This window comes from Giraffa tippelskirchi, chromosome 5 (assembly GCF_054371585.1).
Source record: "Giraffa tippelskirchi isolate mGirTip1 chromosome 5, T2T-mGirTip1v1.2.pri, whole genome shotgun sequence".
Classification (NCBI taxonomy): domain Eukaryota; kingdom Metazoa; phylum Chordata; class Mammalia; order Artiodactyla; family Giraffidae; genus Giraffa; species Giraffa tippelskirchi.
In genome coordinates, this window is record NC_137279.1 from 35939266 (window position 1) to 35960278 (window position 21013).

At 41.3% G+C, this 21013-nt stretch overlaps 1 protein-coding gene across 22 annotated transcripts in view; it reads left to right on the forward strand.

Moving 5' to 3' along the window:
* UBE4B (ubiquitination factor E4B) overlaps positions 1-21013 on the forward strand; it is a 125952-nt gene that overhangs the window by 61224 nt on the left and 43715 nt on the right. For 10 of the 22 annotated variants that reach the window (XR_014053410.1, XR_014053408.1, XR_014053406.1 and 7 more), the window contains exons 5-12: positions 3305-3449; positions 5562-5790; positions 6253-6669; positions 7370-7519; positions 13362-13503; positions 14933-15033; positions 16019-16133; positions 19051-19134. Coding sequence is in view for 15 of the 22 variants with exons in the window: in XM_081489367.1 (XP_081345493.1) it covers positions 3305-3449; positions 5562-5790; positions 6253-6669; positions 7370-7519; positions 13362-13503; positions 14933-15033; positions 16019-16133; positions 19051-19134 (1383 nt within the window). In the remaining 7 variants the exon portion in view is untranslated. The remainder of the gene's footprint in view (positions 1-3304; positions 3450-5561; positions 5791-6252; positions 6670-7369; positions 7520-13361; positions 13504-14932; positions 15034-16018; positions 16134-19050; positions 19135-21013) is intronic. The other 12 variants (XM_081489377.1, XM_081489370.1, XM_081489379.1 and 9 more) reach the window with 3 other exon arrangements.

Here is a 21013-nt window from a genome sequence, read left to right on the forward strand (position 1 = left end):
GAACCCAGCTGCCAATACAGGAGACACAAGAGACGTGGGTTCGATCCCTGGGTTGGAAATATCCCCTGGCCCAGGAAATGGCAACCTGCTCCACTTCGGTATACTTGCCTAGAAAATTCCATGGACAGAGGATCCTGGCAAGTTACAGACCATGGGGTCCCAAAGAGTTGGACATGATCCAACGACTAAGCATGCACTCACATGCACAGTATAAATAAGCACTGCTTCGTGTCTTGTGTCTGTAAAAGTCTGTTAGGGAGGGCCACGCCAAACCAGCAGATCCTATTTAGGTGATTGGTGTTTTTTTTTTTCTTTTGAAGAAATGTGGGTAGCCCTGATTACCCTTATTAGTGGAAGTATAGCTTAGTCCTTTCACCTGATAAAAATCCTTCAGTTATCTTTGTTTCAGGTGCATTTTGTATCAGTAAATGATAGCAATCAATTTAGAGCTTATTTGATTTTTTTCTAGTGATATTTAATTGCTTAAGCAAGTAAGTAATCATTCTGAGGAAGATGATCAGGAATTAAAGCAAGAATGAGTGGAAACAGGAGGTTTTTATAGTTTGTTACCATCTGAGCTTTAGTTCCCTGTGTTTAAAAAAAGACATTTTTGGTTTTTGTGTGTATGTGTCATGGTATAGAACTGGCATAGATAATTGTAACCCTTTCTGTTTAGTAAGTGTTCGGCAGCATTATTAGAAGTTGGACTATAGCCTCCTAGTGATGCAGTGCTTTATTTTGTAGTGTTTGAATCTTACAAAGTTCTTTTATAGATGTTATTTCTATCTGTGGTGGAAAATAGAAATATTAAAATCTGGAAAAATTTATAGAGAAAATTGTATACCATTCAGGTATGACCTAAATCAAATCCCTTTGACTATACAGTAGAAGTGAGAAATAGATTTAAAGGACTAGATCTGATAGAATATCTGATGAACTGTGGATGGAGGTTTGTGTCATTGTACAGGAGACAGGAATCAAGACCATCCCCAAGAAAAAGAAATGCAAAAAAGCAAAATGGCTGTGTGAGGAGGCCTTACAAATAGCTGTGAAAAGACCGGAAGCGAAAAGCAAAGGAGAACAGGAAACATATACCCATTTGAATGCAGAATTCCAAAGAATAGCAAGGAGAGATAAGAAAGCCTTCCTCAGCCATCAGTGCAAAGAAATAGAGGAAAACAATAGAATGGGAAAGACTAGAGATCTTCTCAAGCAAATTAGAGATACCAAGGGAATATTTCATGCAAAGATGGGCTCAGTAAAGGACAGAAATGATAGGGACCTAACAGAAGCAGAAGATATTAAGAAGAGGTGGCAAGAATACACAGAAGAATTGTACAAAAAAGTTCTTCACGACCCAGACAATCACGATGGTGTGATCCCTCACCTAGAGCCAGACATCCTGGAATGTGAAGTCAAGTGGGCCTTAGGAAGCATCACTACGAACAAAGCTCATGGAGGTGATGGAATTCCAGTTGAGCTATTTCAAATCCTGAAAGATGACGCTGTGAAAGTGCTGCACTCAATATGCCAGCAAATATGGAAAACTCAGCAGTGGCCACAGGACTGGAAAAAGTCAGTTTTCATTCCAATCCCAAAGAAAGGCAATGCCAAAGAATGCTCAAACTACCGCACAACTGCACTCATCTCATGCTAGTAAAATAATGCTCAAAATTCTCCAAGCCAGGCTTCAGCAATACGTGAACTGTGCACTTCCAGATGTTTGAGCTGGTTTTAGAAAAGGCAGAGGAACCAGAGATCAAATTGCCAACATCCGATGGATCGTTGAAAAAGCGACAGAGTACCAGAAAAACATCTATTTCTGCTTTCTTGACTATGCCAAAGGCTTTGACTGTGTGAATCACAATAAACTGTGGAAAATCCTGAAAGAGATGCAAATACCAGACCACCTGACCTGCCTCTTGAGAAACCTGTATGCAGGTCAGGAAGCAACAGTTAGAACTGGACATGGAGCAACAGACTGGTTCCAAATAGGAAAAGGAGTACGTCAAGGCTGTATGTTGTCACCCTGCTTATTTAACTTATATGCAGAGTACATCATGAGAAACGCTGGGCTGGAGGAAGCACAAGCTGGAATCAAGATTGCCGGGAGAAATATCAATAACCTCAGATATGCGGGTGAAACCACCCTTATGGCAGAAAGTGATGAACTAAAGACCCTCTTGATGAAAGTGAAAGAGAAGAGTGAAAAAGTTGGCTTAAAGCTCAACATTCAGAAAACTAAGATCATGGCGTCCAGCCCATCACTTCATGGCAGATAGATGGGGAAACAGTAGCTGACTTTATTTTTTGGGGCTCCAAAATCACTGCAGATGGTGACTGCAGCCATGAAATTAAAAGACGCTTACTCCTTGGAAGGAAGGTTATGACCAACCTAGATAGCATATTAAAAAGCAGAAAAAAATAAATAAATAAAAAAAATAAATAAAAATAAAAAGCAGAGACATTACTTTGCCAACAAAAGTCCGTCTAGTCAAGGCTGTGGTTTTTCCAGTGGTCATGTATGGATGTGAGAGTTGGACTCGAAAGAAAGCTGAGTGCCGAGGAATTGATGCTTTTGGACTGTGGTGTTGGAGAAGACTCTTGAGAGTCCCTTGGACTGCAAGGAGATCCAACCAGTCCATCCTAAAGGAGATCAGTCCTGGGTGTTCATTGGAAGGACTGATGTTGAAGCTGAAACACCAATACTTTGGCCACCTAATGCGAAGAGCTGACTCATTGGAAAAGACCCTGATGCTGGGAAAGATTGAGGGCAGGAGGAGAAGGGGACGACAGAGGATGAGATGACTGGATGGCATCACCGACTCGATGTACATGTGTTTGGGTGGACTCTGGGAGTTGGTGATGGACAGGGAGGCCTGGCGTGCTGCGGTTCATGGGGCCGCAAAGAGTCGGACATGACTGAACTGGACTGATACCTAGAATATCAACCTGATCTTTTAGCTTTCAGAAAAGGAAGTAAATGGGAATAATAGGAATAATAAATGGGAAATAAATGATGCATCCTTCATCACATGTCTTCCTTGGCAATTCCTGATAACAGTCCTGCTGTTTTGTATTCCTTGCCATATGTTGTGTTATAAGCTCATGAGACCCACAGGTTATAACTTTGAAGTCATAGTAACAAGTTTATTTTTCCTTTAATCAGTGGGTGAATAGTTGTATGCATTTCTAAAATATCCTTATTTGTAAATGAATTAAATCAGAATTAGGCATTTCTATTAAAGTCTAACTCACACCTCCTACTGCGTGAAATTAACCCCCAAATCTTCTTCCCCACAAGGAGCCTTCATCAGGTTCTGAAGTGTCTGAAGAGCAGGCCTTACAGCTGGTCTGTAAGATATTCCGCGTCTCCTGGAAGGACCGGGACAGGGATGTGATCTTCCTTTCTTCTCTTTCTGCACAGTTTAAGCAGAATCCAAAAGAAGGTAGGAATTGGGCTCAACTCTCTCATTTCAGAGCCCTTCGTAGAAGAACAGAATGTGCAGTCTTTTGTCTTTCTCTGCTGTCCACGTACGTACCTTGTCTTGCTCTGCGGTTGTAGTTCTGATTACAGGGATACTTCTTGATGAAGACTTTGCTGTTTGTCTACTTTCCACTTATTGATAATTTTTTTTTTTTAATGATTTCTCCAAAAGAAAACTGTATCAGTTAGTAGTGTCCATTGTCTCAGGGCTGAAGTTTTTTCCTTTGCAATAAGAAGGTGCTTAGAGAGAGCATAAGGCCTCTTATACTCTGAGCAGGAGCGTGCTGGCTGGTCTGCAGGGATCCTGAAAGGGTGACCGGTAGGTGTTGTAAGTGCCTCCCAGGTCAGATGTAGACAGTGGAGTAAATGTGCTTGGTTAAATTGCTTTAGCAAACTGAAACATACTGATACTTTGCAGTGTTTACTGGATTCTATTTTAAGAGGCTATCCTAAACCACACTTAAAGTAATAAAACTTAGCAAGAGACCAGCATCACAGGGTACTCTCACTCTTCTCTATAGCAGTCTTCTGGAGCACTGGTTCCCAGCTTTTTTGATACCAGGGGCTGGTTTCATGGGAGACAGTATTTCCGCAGATGAAGTTGCAGGGATGGTTTTGGGACCGTTCAAGCAAATTACATTTATTATGCTGCTGCTGATCTGACAAGAGGCAGGGCTAAGGTGGTAATGGGAGCAATGGGGAGTAGCTGTAAATACAGATGAAGCTTCGCTCACTGTCTGTCACACACCTCCTGCTGTGCAGCCCAGTTCCTAACAGGCCACGGACCATATATCTGTCCGGGGTATGGGGACGCCTGCTTTGGAGTACAGAAAAGGGAGGGGAAGTTCACTGGAGTCTTCTTTTGCATTTCACTTGAATACAACCTCCTTGATGGTGGGACTTTTGTCTGTTTTGCTCCCTCATATATTTGCAGCACCTGCACTTCATAATCCCTCAGTAGATATACTTTAAATGAGTGAGTGAACGTCAAGGAGATTGCATTTCCTTTTCCCTGCTGCCTGTCTTCCACGGCAAACAAAAAAAAATGTCTCTTGTGTTCCAGGTAGATGGATAGTTTATTTCTGATTTTACTGGAATCTTCTTCTTAATTGTAACTGTAGAGTTGAGCTTAGCAACCATGAGTTTTGAAATCCTGCCACTTATTATTGTAAATCTTAAGATTCTCGAATCTATCTGGTAATTTTTAGTAACAAATCAGGTAAGATTTACATGGGTTATACATTTTATTTATTGAGTGATATTTAAAATGGGCTTTCCTGGTGGCTCAAGTGGTAAAGAACCCACCTGCCAATGCAGGAGACTCTGGTTCAATCCCTGGGTTGGGAAGATCCCCTAGAGAAGGAAATGGCAACCCATTCTAGCATTCTTGCCTGAGAAATCCCGTGGACAGAGGAGCCTGGTGGGCTACAGTCCATGGGGTCCTAAAAGAGTCAGACACAACTTAGTGACTAAACAACAACAAAAGACCTATAGCAATCGAGAGCTGCAAAGAATAAGAAGGAGGCTAGAAAACAGAATCTGCTCCAGAAAGGCAGGTGGTGACTAAATATTAGACCCTTCATAAAATACTTTGAATTTTGTATTTCATAGTTTCACTATATATAAACATGAATAGGTGAAGAAATATTAACCCAATTGCATTTCCAGTGTGATAAACTAACTTCTGTAGTTGGGAGTAGGTTCTTTTCATAGTTAATATATATCAGCAGTGACTCTCATTGACTGGGCTCCAATTTTTTTTTAATAAGCTTTCTGTTTGAAAACATTTTAGATTTACAGAAAAATTCTAGAGGTAGTGCAGGTAGTTCCTGTACACACATCACTCAGTTTCCCCTACTGTCAACGTCTTCCACAACCATAGTATACTTGTCAGAACTAAGATATTACTGTCTGTAATCCAGACCTTATTTGGATTTCCCTACATTTTCTACTGGCGGCTTTTATTATTCGAGAATCCAGTCCAAAATAGCACATTGCACATCTCTGGCTTATTCAAGGACCGTGTGTATGAAGACCCATGTATAACCTCCTCTTTATTCTGCCTTTCCAACAGTGTTCTCTGATTTTAAGGACTTGATTGGCCAGATTTTAATGGAAGTGCTAATGATGTCTACTCAGACCAGAGATGAAAACCCGTTTGCCAGCCTGACAGCCACCTCCCAGCCAATTGCAGCAACAGCTCGGTCACCAGACAGAAACCTCATGCTGACCACCGGCTCCAACCCAGGAACGAGCCCCATGTTCTGCAGCCTGGGTTCCTTTGGGGCCAGCTCTTTGTCTAGGTCAGTGTGGTTCTTTCTGCACATCTCTCTGGTGGTAAAATAGCCATGAAGTATGTAGGAGAAAGAAGCATTCATCCAGGGACCTGCATCATGCAGATTATGGCATGTCTTATGATTGGGGCGTGTGGTTGACTCACTGAGGAGATATGGTCTTTTCCAGATGGGTCTCTGACTTTCCATGATTAGGCTGTTTGTAAATTAAATTTTAGAAACAAATAGCTGTACAGAATATGTTCTTTGGAACGAAGGCTTTCTCATATTGTAAGTCTGGCTTCTAAATCAGCATGGCAGTTAGATTACAGTTACTTCGATGAGTCTCTAAAAGATTGTATACGGGAATGCTTAGAGATAGGAGGTTGTAATTATACAGTTCTTTAAAAACATGCTATTTTCCATTTTAGTTATTTATCTCAAGCGTTTCTTCAATTTTCTCTTCTTTCCTCTTTTTCTCAACTCATTTAGCCTCTATGAGACTAGCCCAGCTCCCAATACCAGTGTCTGGAGCTCTGTGCCAATGATGAGTCCGCCTCTGGCCTCCCCCTCCCGGGCAGCCAGCCAGGCGGCCACGCCTCCCGCTTCTTCCCTCTGTCCTCCTGGTGCTGCGGGGACGCCTGCGGGAAGCCAGCCCTCGTCTCCGCGGTACCGGCCCTACACTGTCACCCACCCCTCGGGGTCTACATCTTCTCCTGCCTCGCGATCCTCGGGCACCTCCATCCTGTCTAGCTCCCCAGGCCTGTCCGCCCCAGCCAGTAGCCCTCAAGCTGTGCCCACCAGCTCCTCCCGACAGAGGCCCCCTGGCACAGGACCACCTTTACTCTCCGCCTCCCCCAGTGGGAGTGCCCCCAGCAGACGGCCCTCCTCCCTAAGGAACTCTCCTAGGTATTTACTTAAGCAGTAAAGAGAGGCGGGTGCTTGTTTGCAGTGCAGGGAGAGGAGATTAACACAGTTTAGAAGAACTGTCATGTGACGCTGACCTCAGTTACCTGTGTTTCTCTGTTTGGGGCTGTTAACCCCGTGTCTAACTAGTTGGGTAGGCTCATGCCCCAAGTCCCTGCTCTGCCAGGGTTCCGTCGCATCAGAAAGTATGGGTGGCTCAATTATGAAGCCCTTTCTTCCCCCTCACTTTTCACTTTTCCTCCTGAAAATAAGAAGTCACTCTGTTTTTAAAATATCATTCCTCATGACAAATGAATTTCAGAGACTGTGGCAGCTTATATTTGAGAGCTAGGGCTCGTAGAACCACTTTTCCACTTTGTGTACTGTTATCGATCATAGTTGAGATACAGCCAGACCAAGGGGTCGAGTGAGCAGACACTTGACCTCTGGCCAGTAGTTATGCCTTGACGCTTTCTTATCTGCCCCTTAGAAAGAAGCAGTATCCAAACTCCAATAATCCACTGCCCTCCTTCCCATCAAGTGTTTCCTGGCCTTTATATAATTTAGGTGAATTATTTTTATGCATATCAGTAGACAAAACTTGTAGCCTACGATTTAATTAAAACGCCAGCGGTTGTAAAAGCTTTCCTCTTCCTTGTGTTCTTTTGTTCCCTGATGACTTTTTTTGCTTTTGTTATGGTAGTATATACGACAGTCCTTTCTCCTTCCTCTTCCTCGCACTTTCTGGGGACAGTAGTGATGAAGATGAAGAAGATGATGATGATGGTGATGATGGTGATGATGAAGGTGGTGGTGGTGGTGATGAGTTTTCTTGTGTCCACTTTGGTTCCAGGTATCAGAGGAATGGAGTCTTACCTCTGCATGTGCCTAGGTGCTTAGGAACTAACTTTTATAAGCCCTAATTAGAGGCGTACTAGAGTCAAAAGAGGTGGCCTGGTGAGTCCAGATGTGAGAAACTCCACATGTACTCAAGCATTAGGACCTTCTCATGAGGGTAAAGTGCCACCATAGAAACATTTTCATAGTTGTTGCCTGGCAAGTTTGGAGAACAACTTAACGTATGATCATTTGTCAAGAACATGAACAACACAGTAGACATCAAGTTCACCTGCCCTAAAATCTAAAATAAGAGACCCTTCATTTATTTTATTAGGAGAGTGTTCTTGCGGGCCACCAGATGTAAGCAACATGTACTCTGGGAGGCGTGTTTTCTTATGTACAGTTGCATGGATTGCTGCTTTTTAGGAATGGCACAGGGGCTGGGACTTGTGTGTGTGTGTATGTGTCCCTCTCAGCTCACTCCGGGCCGTCTGTTGAAGAGCACATGGGGTCGTACTCTCTCTTTTATAACTGTGATTCTGCTTTGATTTCTAATCTTTATTTTTTGGCTGTGCTGGGTCTTCGTTTGCTTCAGATCAGCTTTTCACTAGTTGGCAGCGAATAGGGGCTGCTCTCTAGTTGAGGTGCTCAGGCTTCTCACTGTGGTGGCTTCTCTTATTGCGGAGCACAGGCTCTAGGGCGAGAGGGCTTCAGCAGTTGTGGCTTCCAGGCTCTAGAGCACAGGCTTAATAGCGGTCGCGCAGGGGCTTAGTTGCTGTTCGGCATGTGGGATCTTCCTGGACCAGGGATTGAACTCGTGTCACCTGTATTGGCAGGCGAATTCTTTACCGTTGAACCACCAGGGAAGCACTCCTCACTGCTAATCTTAAATTTTGCTAATCAGTCACTTCGCTTCCCTGACGCCAGTGAAGCCAGACCCTGTTTGTTTAGACAGCCTAGCCTGTGGAATGGCTGCAGAGGCTAAAACAGAGCTCACAATATTGCTGAAGTTTCACCCCTGAAAACAGAGTGAAAAAGACGGCTTGGACCTTCTAGGTGACTTTGAGCAAAAAAATATAATAGCACCTTCTCTCTAAGCCTCTGACTTATCATCTTACAATTTTGCTATTAAGTTGAAGTTTCATCTGGACTGAGTTGGTATTTGTGCCCAGCAGTATTCAGAAATAACTCCAGGCTATAAATAGAGACGGCGGTAGGGGTGCGGTACACTACATTCAACTGGACAGTGTTCAGAAGAATCATTAGAGAGTCTATAAAGAGAGAGAAGGATATTGGCACAGGGTTGAATATTGATTCAGGAAGGTTGATATTTGTATTATGTCGAATGTTGTATCACTATTTCTCAAGTAAATTTCCCAAAGGTAGAAGAGTCTTTTTCACGTAGATGGCTCAATAGTAAAGAATCCGCCTGCAGTGCAAGAGATGCAGGAGACTTGGGTTTGATCCCTGGGTCGGGAAGATCCCTGAAGGAGGAGATGGCAGCCCACTCCAATATTCTTGCCTGGGAAATCTCAAGGACAGAGGAGCCTGGCAGGTTACAGTCCATGGGGCTGCAAAGAGTCGAACACGACTGAGCACACACTCACAGACATCCTCTTCCATGTTCGTAGTAATGCAGCAGCCATCCTTGTTAGTCAATTCCTATACATGATAAAAGTGCTTTGTTTTCTGTTTTACTGTAAGTTATCTGTGGGGGAAATACTGTCTCTCCTTTTGCCTGTTTAATTCCAGCTTTCTCTAACAAAGATATCAGATCACATGCTGCTTTACCTAATTCCTCTCTAGACTTCTAATATCCAGCTTTGTCTCAGATATAGAGTTGACACCTACAAGGAGAAACAAAACTTACTTACTGATTATGTACTCATAGCTGCGAATAGTTACTGAGCATTATGTCCCAGGTGCTCTGCAGCCGTGTTCGTACGTTATCCCTCTGATCCTCACAGCAGAGCCTCTAGTTACTGCAAGGAAATGTGGGCAGGTTCAGGAAGGTTGTTGTTGTTCAGCTGCTCAGTCATGCCCGACTCGTTGCGACCCCATGGAGTGCAGCACGCCAGGTTTCCCTGTCCTTTACCATCTCCCAGAGCTTGCTCAAACTCATGTCCATTGAGTCAGTGATGCCATCCAACCATCTCATCCTCCATCGCTCCCTTCTATTACCATCAGTCTTTTCCAGCGTTAGAATCTTTTCCAGTGAGTCATCTCTTCGCATCAGATGGCCAAAGTATTGGAGCTTCAGCTTCAGCAATAACCTTCAAGGAGGTTAGTCTCATAACTAGAAGAAGGCAGAGCTGGAGTCCAGATCTCACATGCCGCCCAGCATACCAAGTTGCCTCTGACTTCTCCATGTTTGCCCAGTAGGACTTTGATTATTCTCATTTCTTAGCAGTTATTTCACTGCCCCGAGTTTATGCATGTATTCTTTTCCCAAAGATGCCACATGCCTTGGGACCAAAAACCAAAACATAAAACAGAAGCAGTGTTGTAACAAACTCAGTAAAGACTTTTTACGAAAATGTCTACGTTATAGAGGATGTAGTTGCCACATGAACAAGGTCTTGATCTGTTTCATCAAGGTGCTGCCCCCACGACCTTCAACAATGCAGACATTTGTTCAGGGGATTTACATTGCTTATCCCTGACCAGCTCTCCCTTTCCTTGCATTGATAAAATATGCCATTCCAAAGTCTGCGTCTATAAAAGAAAATAGGGAGTGATTATTCCCATCACAGAAGAAAAGGAACTGCCACAGAATCCTTTTAGGAAACTAGGTTTCTTGGTACATTTAAAATGAGATTCAGTTTGCACAGATCTGATGCATATATAAATCTCCAGATATATTTTCCTGTGTTTTCAGAAGGATTCCACTGTATTTTCATTTTGTGAAGTAATTATGTTATTCAGTTGGATTGTTGATGTAGTTATCAGAAAATGGTTCCTGTATTCTCCCAGAAGGAGGTGTAATTTTTTAGATACTCTTAGGACTTAAATATGACAGATTTCCAGTGTCATATTCCACATGTCACAGTTGTAAAGGCATCATGAATTTTGTAGCAACATTTTTAGAGAAAAAATGAAATACTGTTTTAAAACATTTAAAAAAATGTCTGTTGATAGCATAAATTTAATGTGTTTAAATTAAACTGTACACACCTTTTTCCTTCAGGATCACATTCAGAACCTGAGTTCTGCTCTCTGAGTTCGAATCTAGAGATCCCTGTAAACCAGTTTTGACCACTGGCAGTCATGCCCAGCGCTGGTGAGACTGACTGACCACCCTGCTCGTGATCTACTTCCAACATTCTTAAGACTGATCTCATAGTTTGGAAACATTGACGAATACTGGGTTTTACTCTATGTTTACTATTTGGTTAAACTCTTGTTTCATTTATTTCTCTCTCTTCTCTTGAAAGTCACCTGGAAGTGTTATTTGGTGCCTGACAGATAATCACAACATACATCAACCTCTTTCAGCTTTGAAAATTCTCTGATACATTCTGAATGTCTTTCTTTGCCTTGCCTGGCAGTCCTCTGCACATATCATCATGTCTTTTCATGTCTTTGCAAAATGTTTGTGAAGGTATTTTGGTTGACTTTGAGGTGTTCAAGTCTAAGTTAAAATGAAAGGGGCTGTGTTGGCTAAGAGTGGGGCCCAATTTCAGTCAGCAGCCACCGACGATGCATGATGACTCCCACTGTCGGTCAAGGGCACTGCATTAGACTGGCTCGTTGCAAATGTCAAGGACCTGTTGACATCAAATATAAGATGCTTTCCATTTCAGAAATGTAAACATGGGAGAAAGATGGAACTTATTATCAGGGAAATATTTAGTTTAAATATTTCATTTTCAACATGAGGAAGGTCTGTTCTCGTTGCTTTTGCAAGAGCTCAAAGGAAGATGAACCTTAGCTGTGTATAGTTGTAAACTTATATCAGCAAATTTCATCTTTGGGAAGTGCAGGGAATGGAGTCACGAACCTCAGATGGAAGAGAGAAGGATGGCAGATAGCTTGAGAGTGAGATGGCTGCAGGAAAGAGCAAGTATCTTTTTCCCCACCCTCTCCTTTTGCGTTTTCACCATACTTCTTATATTTATGGGTGGGTTTTTCTGTTTTGTTGTTAGGGTTGTTTTTTTTTTTCCTTTGCTTTATTACAGTCCTTATCTTTCTGTTGTCTGGCCAATGAACAGATATCAGATCTTACATTAATTCATGAAGTGTATCTCTAACTGATGTGAAGGCACAAGAATTAATTGTTTTAGCGTTTTTTTATGTTTCCCACCCTGGACTGCCCATCTTTGTCTCTGGTGGGGCACTTTGAGGGTGGGTCCCTTATCTGCCCAGTCAGGAGGGCACTGGCTGCTTCTCAACCTCCTGTCCTCCCCTCCCTCTGTCAGACTTGTGTAGGAAGTAAGTTGTAGATTTACAAGTCTCTGGCCTGAGAGCCTTGGATTTAAAACCTTGGCATTGTTTTCATCTTTTTATTTATTTACCTACTTATTTAATTTTTGGCTGCGCCTGGTCTTCACTGCTATGGTTGAGGTTTCTCTAGTTGTCGTGAGTGGGGGCTACCCTTTGTTGGGGTACTCGGGCCTTCTCATTGCACTGACTTCTCTTGTTGCCAAGCATGGGCTCTAGAGTGCATGGGCTTCAGTACTTGTGGTGCATAAGCTCAAGTTGCCCCTTGGTGTGTGGAATCTTCCTGTACTGGAGATTGAATCAATGTCCCCTGAATTGGCAGGCGAATTCTTAAACACTGGACCACCTGTTTTCATCTTTTTTTAATGAAATATTCTAGTACCATTCCAAGACTCTTTATCATTTTTCACATGTAATTTTTTTTATTGTTGTTGTTAAATTTATATCTTTTCATTCCTCTTCATTTCAAAATTCCTGGCCTCTTCCTATGCCATGGTTAATCTTTTTGTATCTTTTATGTCTATCAAATTTGTGAGTTGAACATCACATTTGGTATTTGATCTATTGATAATCGATCTAAACTTTGATTTGCTAACACCTAACCCTCATGATATGGTCTCAGAGAATAGTTTTAATAGAAACAGGGCCCTCCCATTGTATCCTGCCTGTATTTGACAAAACACCCCCACATGATTTCATTTAACCTCAGTGCAGATGAGATGGAAGTTCTGGGTTCAAGTAACAAGTACGCAATAGAGCTGCAGATAGAATGCAAGTTTGGATACTCTTAGCACAAGGTTTTTGTTTTGTTTTGACTAATACTACTTTGTCCCTTCCACTGAATGTTTTGGAAAGTTTGTATTGATAACAAATATTTTCACATCTCCTTCTAACTGGACAGTTTTCCTAAGTTCTGGTCCTGTTGCCAAATGCTGCATAAAGGCTTTGAGATGTGTGCTAGACATTAGGAAGGAGGGAGGGATGTTTTGTCAGTCCCTTGTAACTTCACTCCTAAAGACTTTGCTTGCCTAACAGCACAGGCTGGCTTTAACCTGCAAGTCAGCCCGAGCACAGCTGGCCAGTTGGATTTACATACGTGTGGTATCCCTTCAAATTCCTGGTGCTTAGTACCAGTTCTTAGCCCTCCTGATTTTGTAAGGTGCTGTTCCTGAGAAGATGAGATGCTGGATTTCTGGACAGACTTTCTTCTTAGGTCAATAAAATGTTTGCTAAAAATCTCTGTTGTTGGACTTGGAGCAGGTGAAGCCAGCAGTCAGCTCCAGGCGCAGCCGCATGGGGTCTGTGCTTTGTCCTGGGTGCGGGGACCCTAACAGGCTTTCTGCAGCAGCAATGCGAGCTCTGTCATGTGGTTTACTGAGAACAGATCAAAACCATCCCTTTTCTTTTCTCCAAAGTCTGGGAGCCTCTGGTGGGGCAAGTACTTGGGATTCCTACAGCGACCATTTCACCATTGAAACGTGCAAGGAGACAGACATGCTCAACTACCTCATCGAGTGTTTTGACCGAATTGGAATAGAGGAAAAAAAAGCACCAAAGGTAATATGAAATAGATTCACTTAAAAGCCACAAAACCTGGGTATATATTGGGTAAATAATTGTTTTCTAAGCCCCTAATTAGATTCATTTATTCAATCAGTAAAGTGCTTACTGAGCATCTCATAGGTCAGGCACTATAGTAGAAGCCGGGCTGGATTAATGAACCAAACAGATGAAGATCCCAGTGCTTCTGCAACTCGTCCTAGTGGAGAGAAGATGTGACAGGGCCAAATTCTACTATCACCAATGACTTAACACTATGATAACCTCTCATAATAAAACATTTATAGAGTACCTGTCAACCATCACACACTTTGCTAGGTCTCCATGAACTCAGGTTTTCACAGTTGTTCATTAGGCCGGTGTAATATAAGTATTATTATTTTTTCATTGTGTTGATAAGCAAATGCACCTCAGAGGGATCTAATACATACTACTGTTGGTCTTCCCTAAAAGCGAAGCAGTGTAAAGTGAACTTTGAAAAAGAGGGGGATACCTATAATTGTCCAGAGTCACATAAATTGAGAAGCTGGTTTAAACTCAGAAAGCGACACTTTTTCTACTGTTTCATTCTGAATGAATATCTCATTTCAATCCCGTTTCATTTTCATTCTTTTTTGTTTTTCTTTACATTTTCAGTGACATATAGTGGCTCAGACAGTAAAGAGTCTGTAATGCTGGAGACCCAGGATCAAGCCCTGGGTGGGGAAGATCCCCTAGAGGAGGGCATGGCAACCCACTGCAGTATTCTTGCCTGGAAAATCGCCATGGACAGAGGAGCCTGATGGGCTACAGTCCATGAAGTCGCAGAGTTTGATACAACTGAGCAACTAACACTTTCACTTTCATAGTTGATTTACAATGTTGTGTTAGTTTCAGGTGTACAGCAAAGTGAATTGGTTATACATACACATATATCCACTCTTTTTTGATTCTTTTCCCATGTAAGTCATTACAGAGTATTATGTAGAGTTCCCTGTGCTATATAGTAGGTCCTTATCATCTATTTTACATATAGTGTGTATATGTCAATCCCAGTCTCCCAGTTTATCTCCCCTCCTTTCCCATTTCGTTTGCTAGTTCTGGTTTTCCATTTGAAATTAATCCAGTTCTCTGCATGTTAGGTCATATTTGTGAAGGGCCTCTTGAGGTTTTTTGCACTTAACCTTAGCAAAAGCAAAGAGAGTGGGCCTGTTTTTGTAACCCCTGCGTGGTCACCTCAAGCCTCTGCTGCTTCTCTAACAGTAGGTTTTAGCGGAGGCAATATGCTTGGATGATGCAGTTAATCTAGTTTGTTCATCATCAATAAAGGAAGAGAAAAGGATGCCTTTTCCTGCACATCCATCTCTTCTGACTCTTTTGTCAGTTTTCAACTGCGTGGGATTATTTTGTTTGTCTTTGTAGTCCTCACCCCGACCTGTCTTTGCAGATGTGCAGCCAGCCAGCCGTCAGCCAGCTTCTGAGCAACATCCGCTCACAGTGCATATCCCACACTGCATTAGTACTCCAGGGGTCCCTCACACAGCCAAGGTATGAGCAACCAGTGTGTGCTTGCTGTTTGCAGGGAGAGGGCCTCTCCTTCCGTGGACACAGGCTGCCCAGCCATGTTGCACCGCATTGGATAGCTCATTTCCTCACCTGTGAAATGAGCAGTTGACGAGATGGTCTCTGAGGTCCCTTTGTTTCTCTAAGATACTATGAAAATAAAACACTTCGTGTGCTTTATTGAGATAGATTGTGTTGTTGAAATGTGTTGACATCAGGGCAAGAAGTTACTCACTTAGTTTAAAAGCAGATGCTTGAAAGCAGTACAGATACTTGGAAAAAAGTACAGAGCCTCACTTTCCATGTGTCACACAATCAATTTCTGTTATCCAGCAATAAAGAATGGTGGTGGAATAGGTAATACAGGGATCACCCACAGTGTCCTACATTATTAATTTTTGTTTGGAGGATCCCATAAAGTTTCAAGTTTAATAAAAGAGTATTTCTGTGTTTCATTTCTCTTATGAAAAATATCTGAAGGAAAAATGGCAAAGTTGCAATATTTATTCATTCTGGATCACCTTGTATTATTTTCTGTATCATAACCATTTTTGAAACATGTCAGAAAAAAGATGCACATGTGCTAAAAACACTATCCCCATGGTTAGAGTTAATAAGAGCTTAAAAAAGTCTTTAGCTACTGCTAATCTTTTTTCCCCCCTGTTGGATGAGGCATAAATAAATAAAAGAGACATACAGTACTTTGGTTTTTCTAGTGCTTTATTCTTAAAGGGCTGTATGGAGAAAAAGATGGATTCTTTGACACTTTCTATAACTTCTCACTGAAGAGCCCACAGAGTGATTGTTTTAACTGAAGGGTGATCTTTTGCCTCAACTATTGTCTATTGTGTGGCCTATTTGGGAGATCTGAAGCTTCACCTGTGATTATCAGCCGCATGGCATTTTGTGTGTCTGTTGTTCCTGGGTGACGAGTTGATTCATCAGAGCACTTGACTTTCTGGGTCTGCAGGTCCTTGCAGCAGCCGTCCTTCCTAGTGCCGTACATGTTGTGTAGGAACCTCCCATATGGCTTCATCCAGGAGCTGGTGAGAACCACTCACCAGGATGAAGAAGTGTTCAAGCAGGTAGGTTTTGTGTATTCACTATTGAAACGTTTGGCTTAGAAGCTTTTCTGCCAAGGTAGATTTCTAGAGACACCATATATTGAAATCTTGGGTTCCAGAATTTGAACATACACACATTATTTCCTCAGAGAGCACTCCCCAAGGTTCCTGCCTTGAGGAGATCAGATTGACAGCTGCATTGTTCAAATCATGTGTTCATTTCAACTCATCAGTCAAGCATCAAGATATTTTAAACACAGTCTGTGGTAAGTGCTTTAGGAGATTAGAAGAAATACAAGGTCCTGTCTTTGATATCAAGCTTTTAAAACACTACCAAGAGATAGTATAAGACATGATGTCCGTAAGTAGTGTTGAAAATTAATTCTCTGGATTTACAAAAAAGATTAATAATAAATAAATCAGAGACCTAGCTGATTTAGCTGATTAGCTCAGCGGCCGTCTGCACGTCACATAGAATGTCTTCTTGTTATTGGACTGGGAATGATGTCTCACATCTTACGGATTACTTCATTCATTAAGTATCCATACGTTTTTTGGTATCCCACTGTGTAAAGTCAAGTGGAAATGAAGATATGCAATATTTAATAATAAAGCTTAATAATAATAATAGCTAATAAACTTAGTCTCAAAGGTTTCTTCCCTGGTGGCTTAGCTGGTAAAGAATCCTCCTGTAATGCATGAGACTTGGGTTGGGATGATCCCTTGGAGAAGGGAATGGCTTACCCACTCCAGTATTCTGGCCTGGAGAATCCCATGGACTCCATGGGGGTCGCAAAGAGTCGGACATGACTGAGCGACTTTCACTTCACTTCACTTCAGTAAATTTAGCCTCAAAGGTTTTTTCCAAGGTGAAACTTTGACATGAATGTTGATTACTGGCCTGTGGCCTGTGTTGTGAAGTAAGCTCTTTGCCACAGCAACTTGCACAGAGCTGTTTCCCTTGATGAAAGGGTGTTTATGACTTTCTTACAATTTGCTGTATGGTGATTTCTTTTTTTGCTTCTAGAAGGAATAAGAGAGATAATAGCTATAAATGATATGATTCTTTTTTGCCTTTTTTTATACCTAATATTATTTGTAACTATACATCTTAAAGCCTTTGAATTCTCAGGAAGTGTGTTTTCAAAATACTAGTAAAAGAAGAATCCAGCAGTGAAATTCCCAGTCGGTATTGCGTGCTCCGCACTTGAAATTTATCACCTACAGACACAACTTAGTGACTGAACAACATCTTAGATGATGGTCTTACTGACTGATATTCCTATAGGAATATTTCAGACATTTCCTCCTCTAGAAAGTTAAGAGAACTCTTGATGAAAATACATAGCTGTATTGGGAGGTTTAAGTGATACATTATACTTTATGTGTAATATGCATAAGTTAGAATACTTTTACTTGAAAAGACATCATTTGAAGAATCCAGAGTAGCTTTAACTATAAAAGCCCAGGGATCAGCTAAAAGAGGTACCTTATGCTATTTTATTCATAAAGAAGCTTAACATAGAAGCTATGAAATGACCTCTTTTTTTTTTAATTGAGGTGAAATTCACATAATGTAAAATAAACCATTAACGTGTCCCATTCCGTGGCATTTAGCACCTTCTCAGTGTTGTGCAGTCACCGCACACTTGTTTATTTTTTACCACAGAATTCTGATCCCTTGTCTTGTCTTCTGTGTCACCATTTGTTTTTCCTCAAGAATGACTCCAGTGGAGTTGCTGACCTGAAAAACAGCATTTTACCTTTTTGTCTTGAGATTGTGGTAGATCTGAATTATTAAATCTTTGGATTGAAATTTCATTCTGCCTTTAATGTTTGAGATGTTCACAGATAAACATAAATAAACAGTAGCTAGAATTTAGAATTGTTAATGAACACTTGGAGCATTTTTATCAGTGCTGGGAGGTATTTATTTGAAAATAGAATTACTTAAAATATCTAAGTCACACAGACATTCTGTTTGATATTTGAAAAATACTATGTTTAGTAATATTTTGTCTGCAAGTTATACTTAATAGCATTCCTGAGGGGGAAAAAAGATTTTTTTTCTAGATAATCAATAGTGAAAATTATTTTTGGTGATTCTAGAACTACTGTTTGTTTTTTTTCCTTTATTTCTTTGGCATTTTCCTACCCCTCCACCTCAGCATTATGTCTCCATTTTTAGCTCACTTACGAAAGCACATTACTTCTACCCTGATTGTTTGAGTTGCAAGCACTAGAGTGATCTATCTTCAAGAGATGTGTTGCTATCTCAAGACACTTTGTAATACAGGGCACCTTCTTTTAATACTGTGCTCCTTAAACGACACAGGTGCTCCAGACAACTGGATGAAATTAGTAGGAAAGAGAATGTTTCAAGTTTTTCTAGTTGCTTTTTAGAACACTCCCTTGTTTGGTTCCTTGGTATTCAGACTGTTATCTGTTGTTTACAACATTTTCAGCTTAATGTTATTAATTGTGAGTCCCGATCAGCTCCCTGCATGTACTGCTCAGTGAGTGCACTGTGAAATTTAAAGATGGGCTGTGCTGAGCACACTTTATAGGCTGTAGATGCTTGGTAATTGGAAACATGTGTTGCTGAGATGTGCAGCGTTTAGTTGATTGGAGCAAGGAGCCGTGCAGAGTCCTACAGCAAACTCCAAATTTGTGAGTTTCTATGAAATCACAGGGAGTCTTGTCAGAAGTTTAGGGTTCACCAAAACCTGTTCCTTCTGGAGGATTCAGCTGTATTACTTGAAGATCAGCCTTGCAAAAAGACAAAACAACACCCTGTGGCTAGATTCTAGGCTCCTTTCTGTGCAAAACATCCTTTCTTTGGGGAAGCTGTGCAAATGCCTGGACTTGCAGATTTGGCACTTTGTCTGACATGCATTTTCTTAAACTTATATTTATGATTTTTTTTTTTGTCTTGTAGATCTTTATCCCCATTTTACAAGGCCTGGCTCTTGCTGCCAAAGAGTGCTCCCTCGATAGTGACTACTTTAAATACCCCCTCATGGTAAAACTTTGTTCTTTTTCTTGTAACCATTCAGTTGATGTTTTTCTTCCAAATGATTTTAACGTACAGTTCTTTTCCAGGTCCACGATCAACCTTGTTTTCAAATGTAAAACGTGAAAGCATTGTATTGGCCATGCATGGTGTTTGTTGGGCAGTGAGATGGCATCTGTAAAGACAGCAGCATGGTACCTATTGCACCATCAGAGTCCTAGACAGGAGTCAGTGATGGAGGCATTTGAATGTACTTCACCTTACTCTGTAGCTTACAAAGACAGTAATCATTGGTGATATCCTTCTGATTGTCCTAGCAATGAGCATAATGTATTTGGGATGAAATTTTGCTAATTAGGAAAAAAAAAAAAAGGAACTAAGACAAATGCAACTAAAAAGAGTTAAACTAAGAAAAGAAATACAATTTTATCTTTATGTAGTGACTTTGTACAGAAAACCGCTGAGTGATTTCTCTTGTTCATCTTCCCCATTTTCTGAGGCTGTGCACTTCCTTTCAGACTTTACTTGAAAAATCCAGCTCTTCTCATCTCCTGCAGACTCTTAGAGCAAGCGTAAATTGTGGACAGAACTTTCAGCTGGATTCTCACCAAGGGTCTCCACTGTCATGAAAACATTACCACCAGAAAGAAAATAAGAGGCTCTTTTCTTCTCTGAATTCGCTTCTTTAAAATTTTGTGAGAAAAGTACTTTGAAGCCTTGCTGAATAATTTTCATTCTAAAAGTATGAAGGGAAAATATCAAAACATGAAATCAGTTAACTCTGGGAATAAATACAACCTTGTGTAAATTGAGGCCTTGTTTAAATTAATGTGTTTTGCTGCTTCTGTTCCTTTTACTCATACTACTGACTTGACTCCATCTTGCTGTTAATCCATTGCTTCCTGAGGGCCCCCACTGTGCCAGCCCGGAGACACAGGAGCCCATGAGACAAGGCGCCTTTCTACACAGTGCTCAGTTGAGTCGCTCAGTCGTGTCCGACTCTTTGCAACCCTGTGGACTGCAGAATGCCAGGCTTCCCTGTCCATCATTAACTCCCGGAGCTTGCTCAGACTCATGTCCATCGAGTCGGTGATGCCATCCACCCATCTTATCCTCTATTTTCCCCTTCTCCTGCCTTCAATCTTTCCCAGCATCAGGGTCTTTTCCAGTGAGTCAGCTCTTCACATCAGATGGCCAAATTATTGGAGTTTCAGCTTCAGCATCAGTCTTCCAATGAATATTCAGGACTGATGTCCTTTAAGATTGACTGGTTTGATCTCCTTGCAGTCCAAGGGACTCTCAAGAGAGTCTTCTCCAGCACCACATTTCAAAAGTGCTCGTAATCTACTGCAAAAATCAAGACCACAGCAACACAATCAGATATTACACCAAGGTCAATGTGAACACAGAAGTGTATTTATCTATTTCAGAAAATCAAAACTGAGCTAAGAGGCTAAACATTAAACACAACGCTGGATAAATAGAAAGTGAGGCAGAAAGTCGTGGTCTGAAAAATAATTTTGAATGAATTTATGTCAGCGTTCTTCCCACTGCACATGTTACTCAGGTTCCCCACGAAATTCTGTGAATCCTCATACATTGTTCTGTCTGTGGCACATAAAAGGAAGAATAATCTGATGATTTGAGTTCAGTGATGAAATCTTTCAGTTCACATGAATTATCACTGTGTTATATAAATATTCCCTCCTGGAATTGTTGGCTTTTCTGTTGTGGTTTGAATTAGCTTAATGTTTCAGTAAGGAGCTTTTAGTGTCAGATATGAACAAAATGTTCTTCTGGGTCGAAAGACAAAAGCCTCCATTATGACAGACAATAGTTTTATTTTGTGCCATTATTGGTGCTTGTGCAGCAGGAGAGAAAGAGCAGT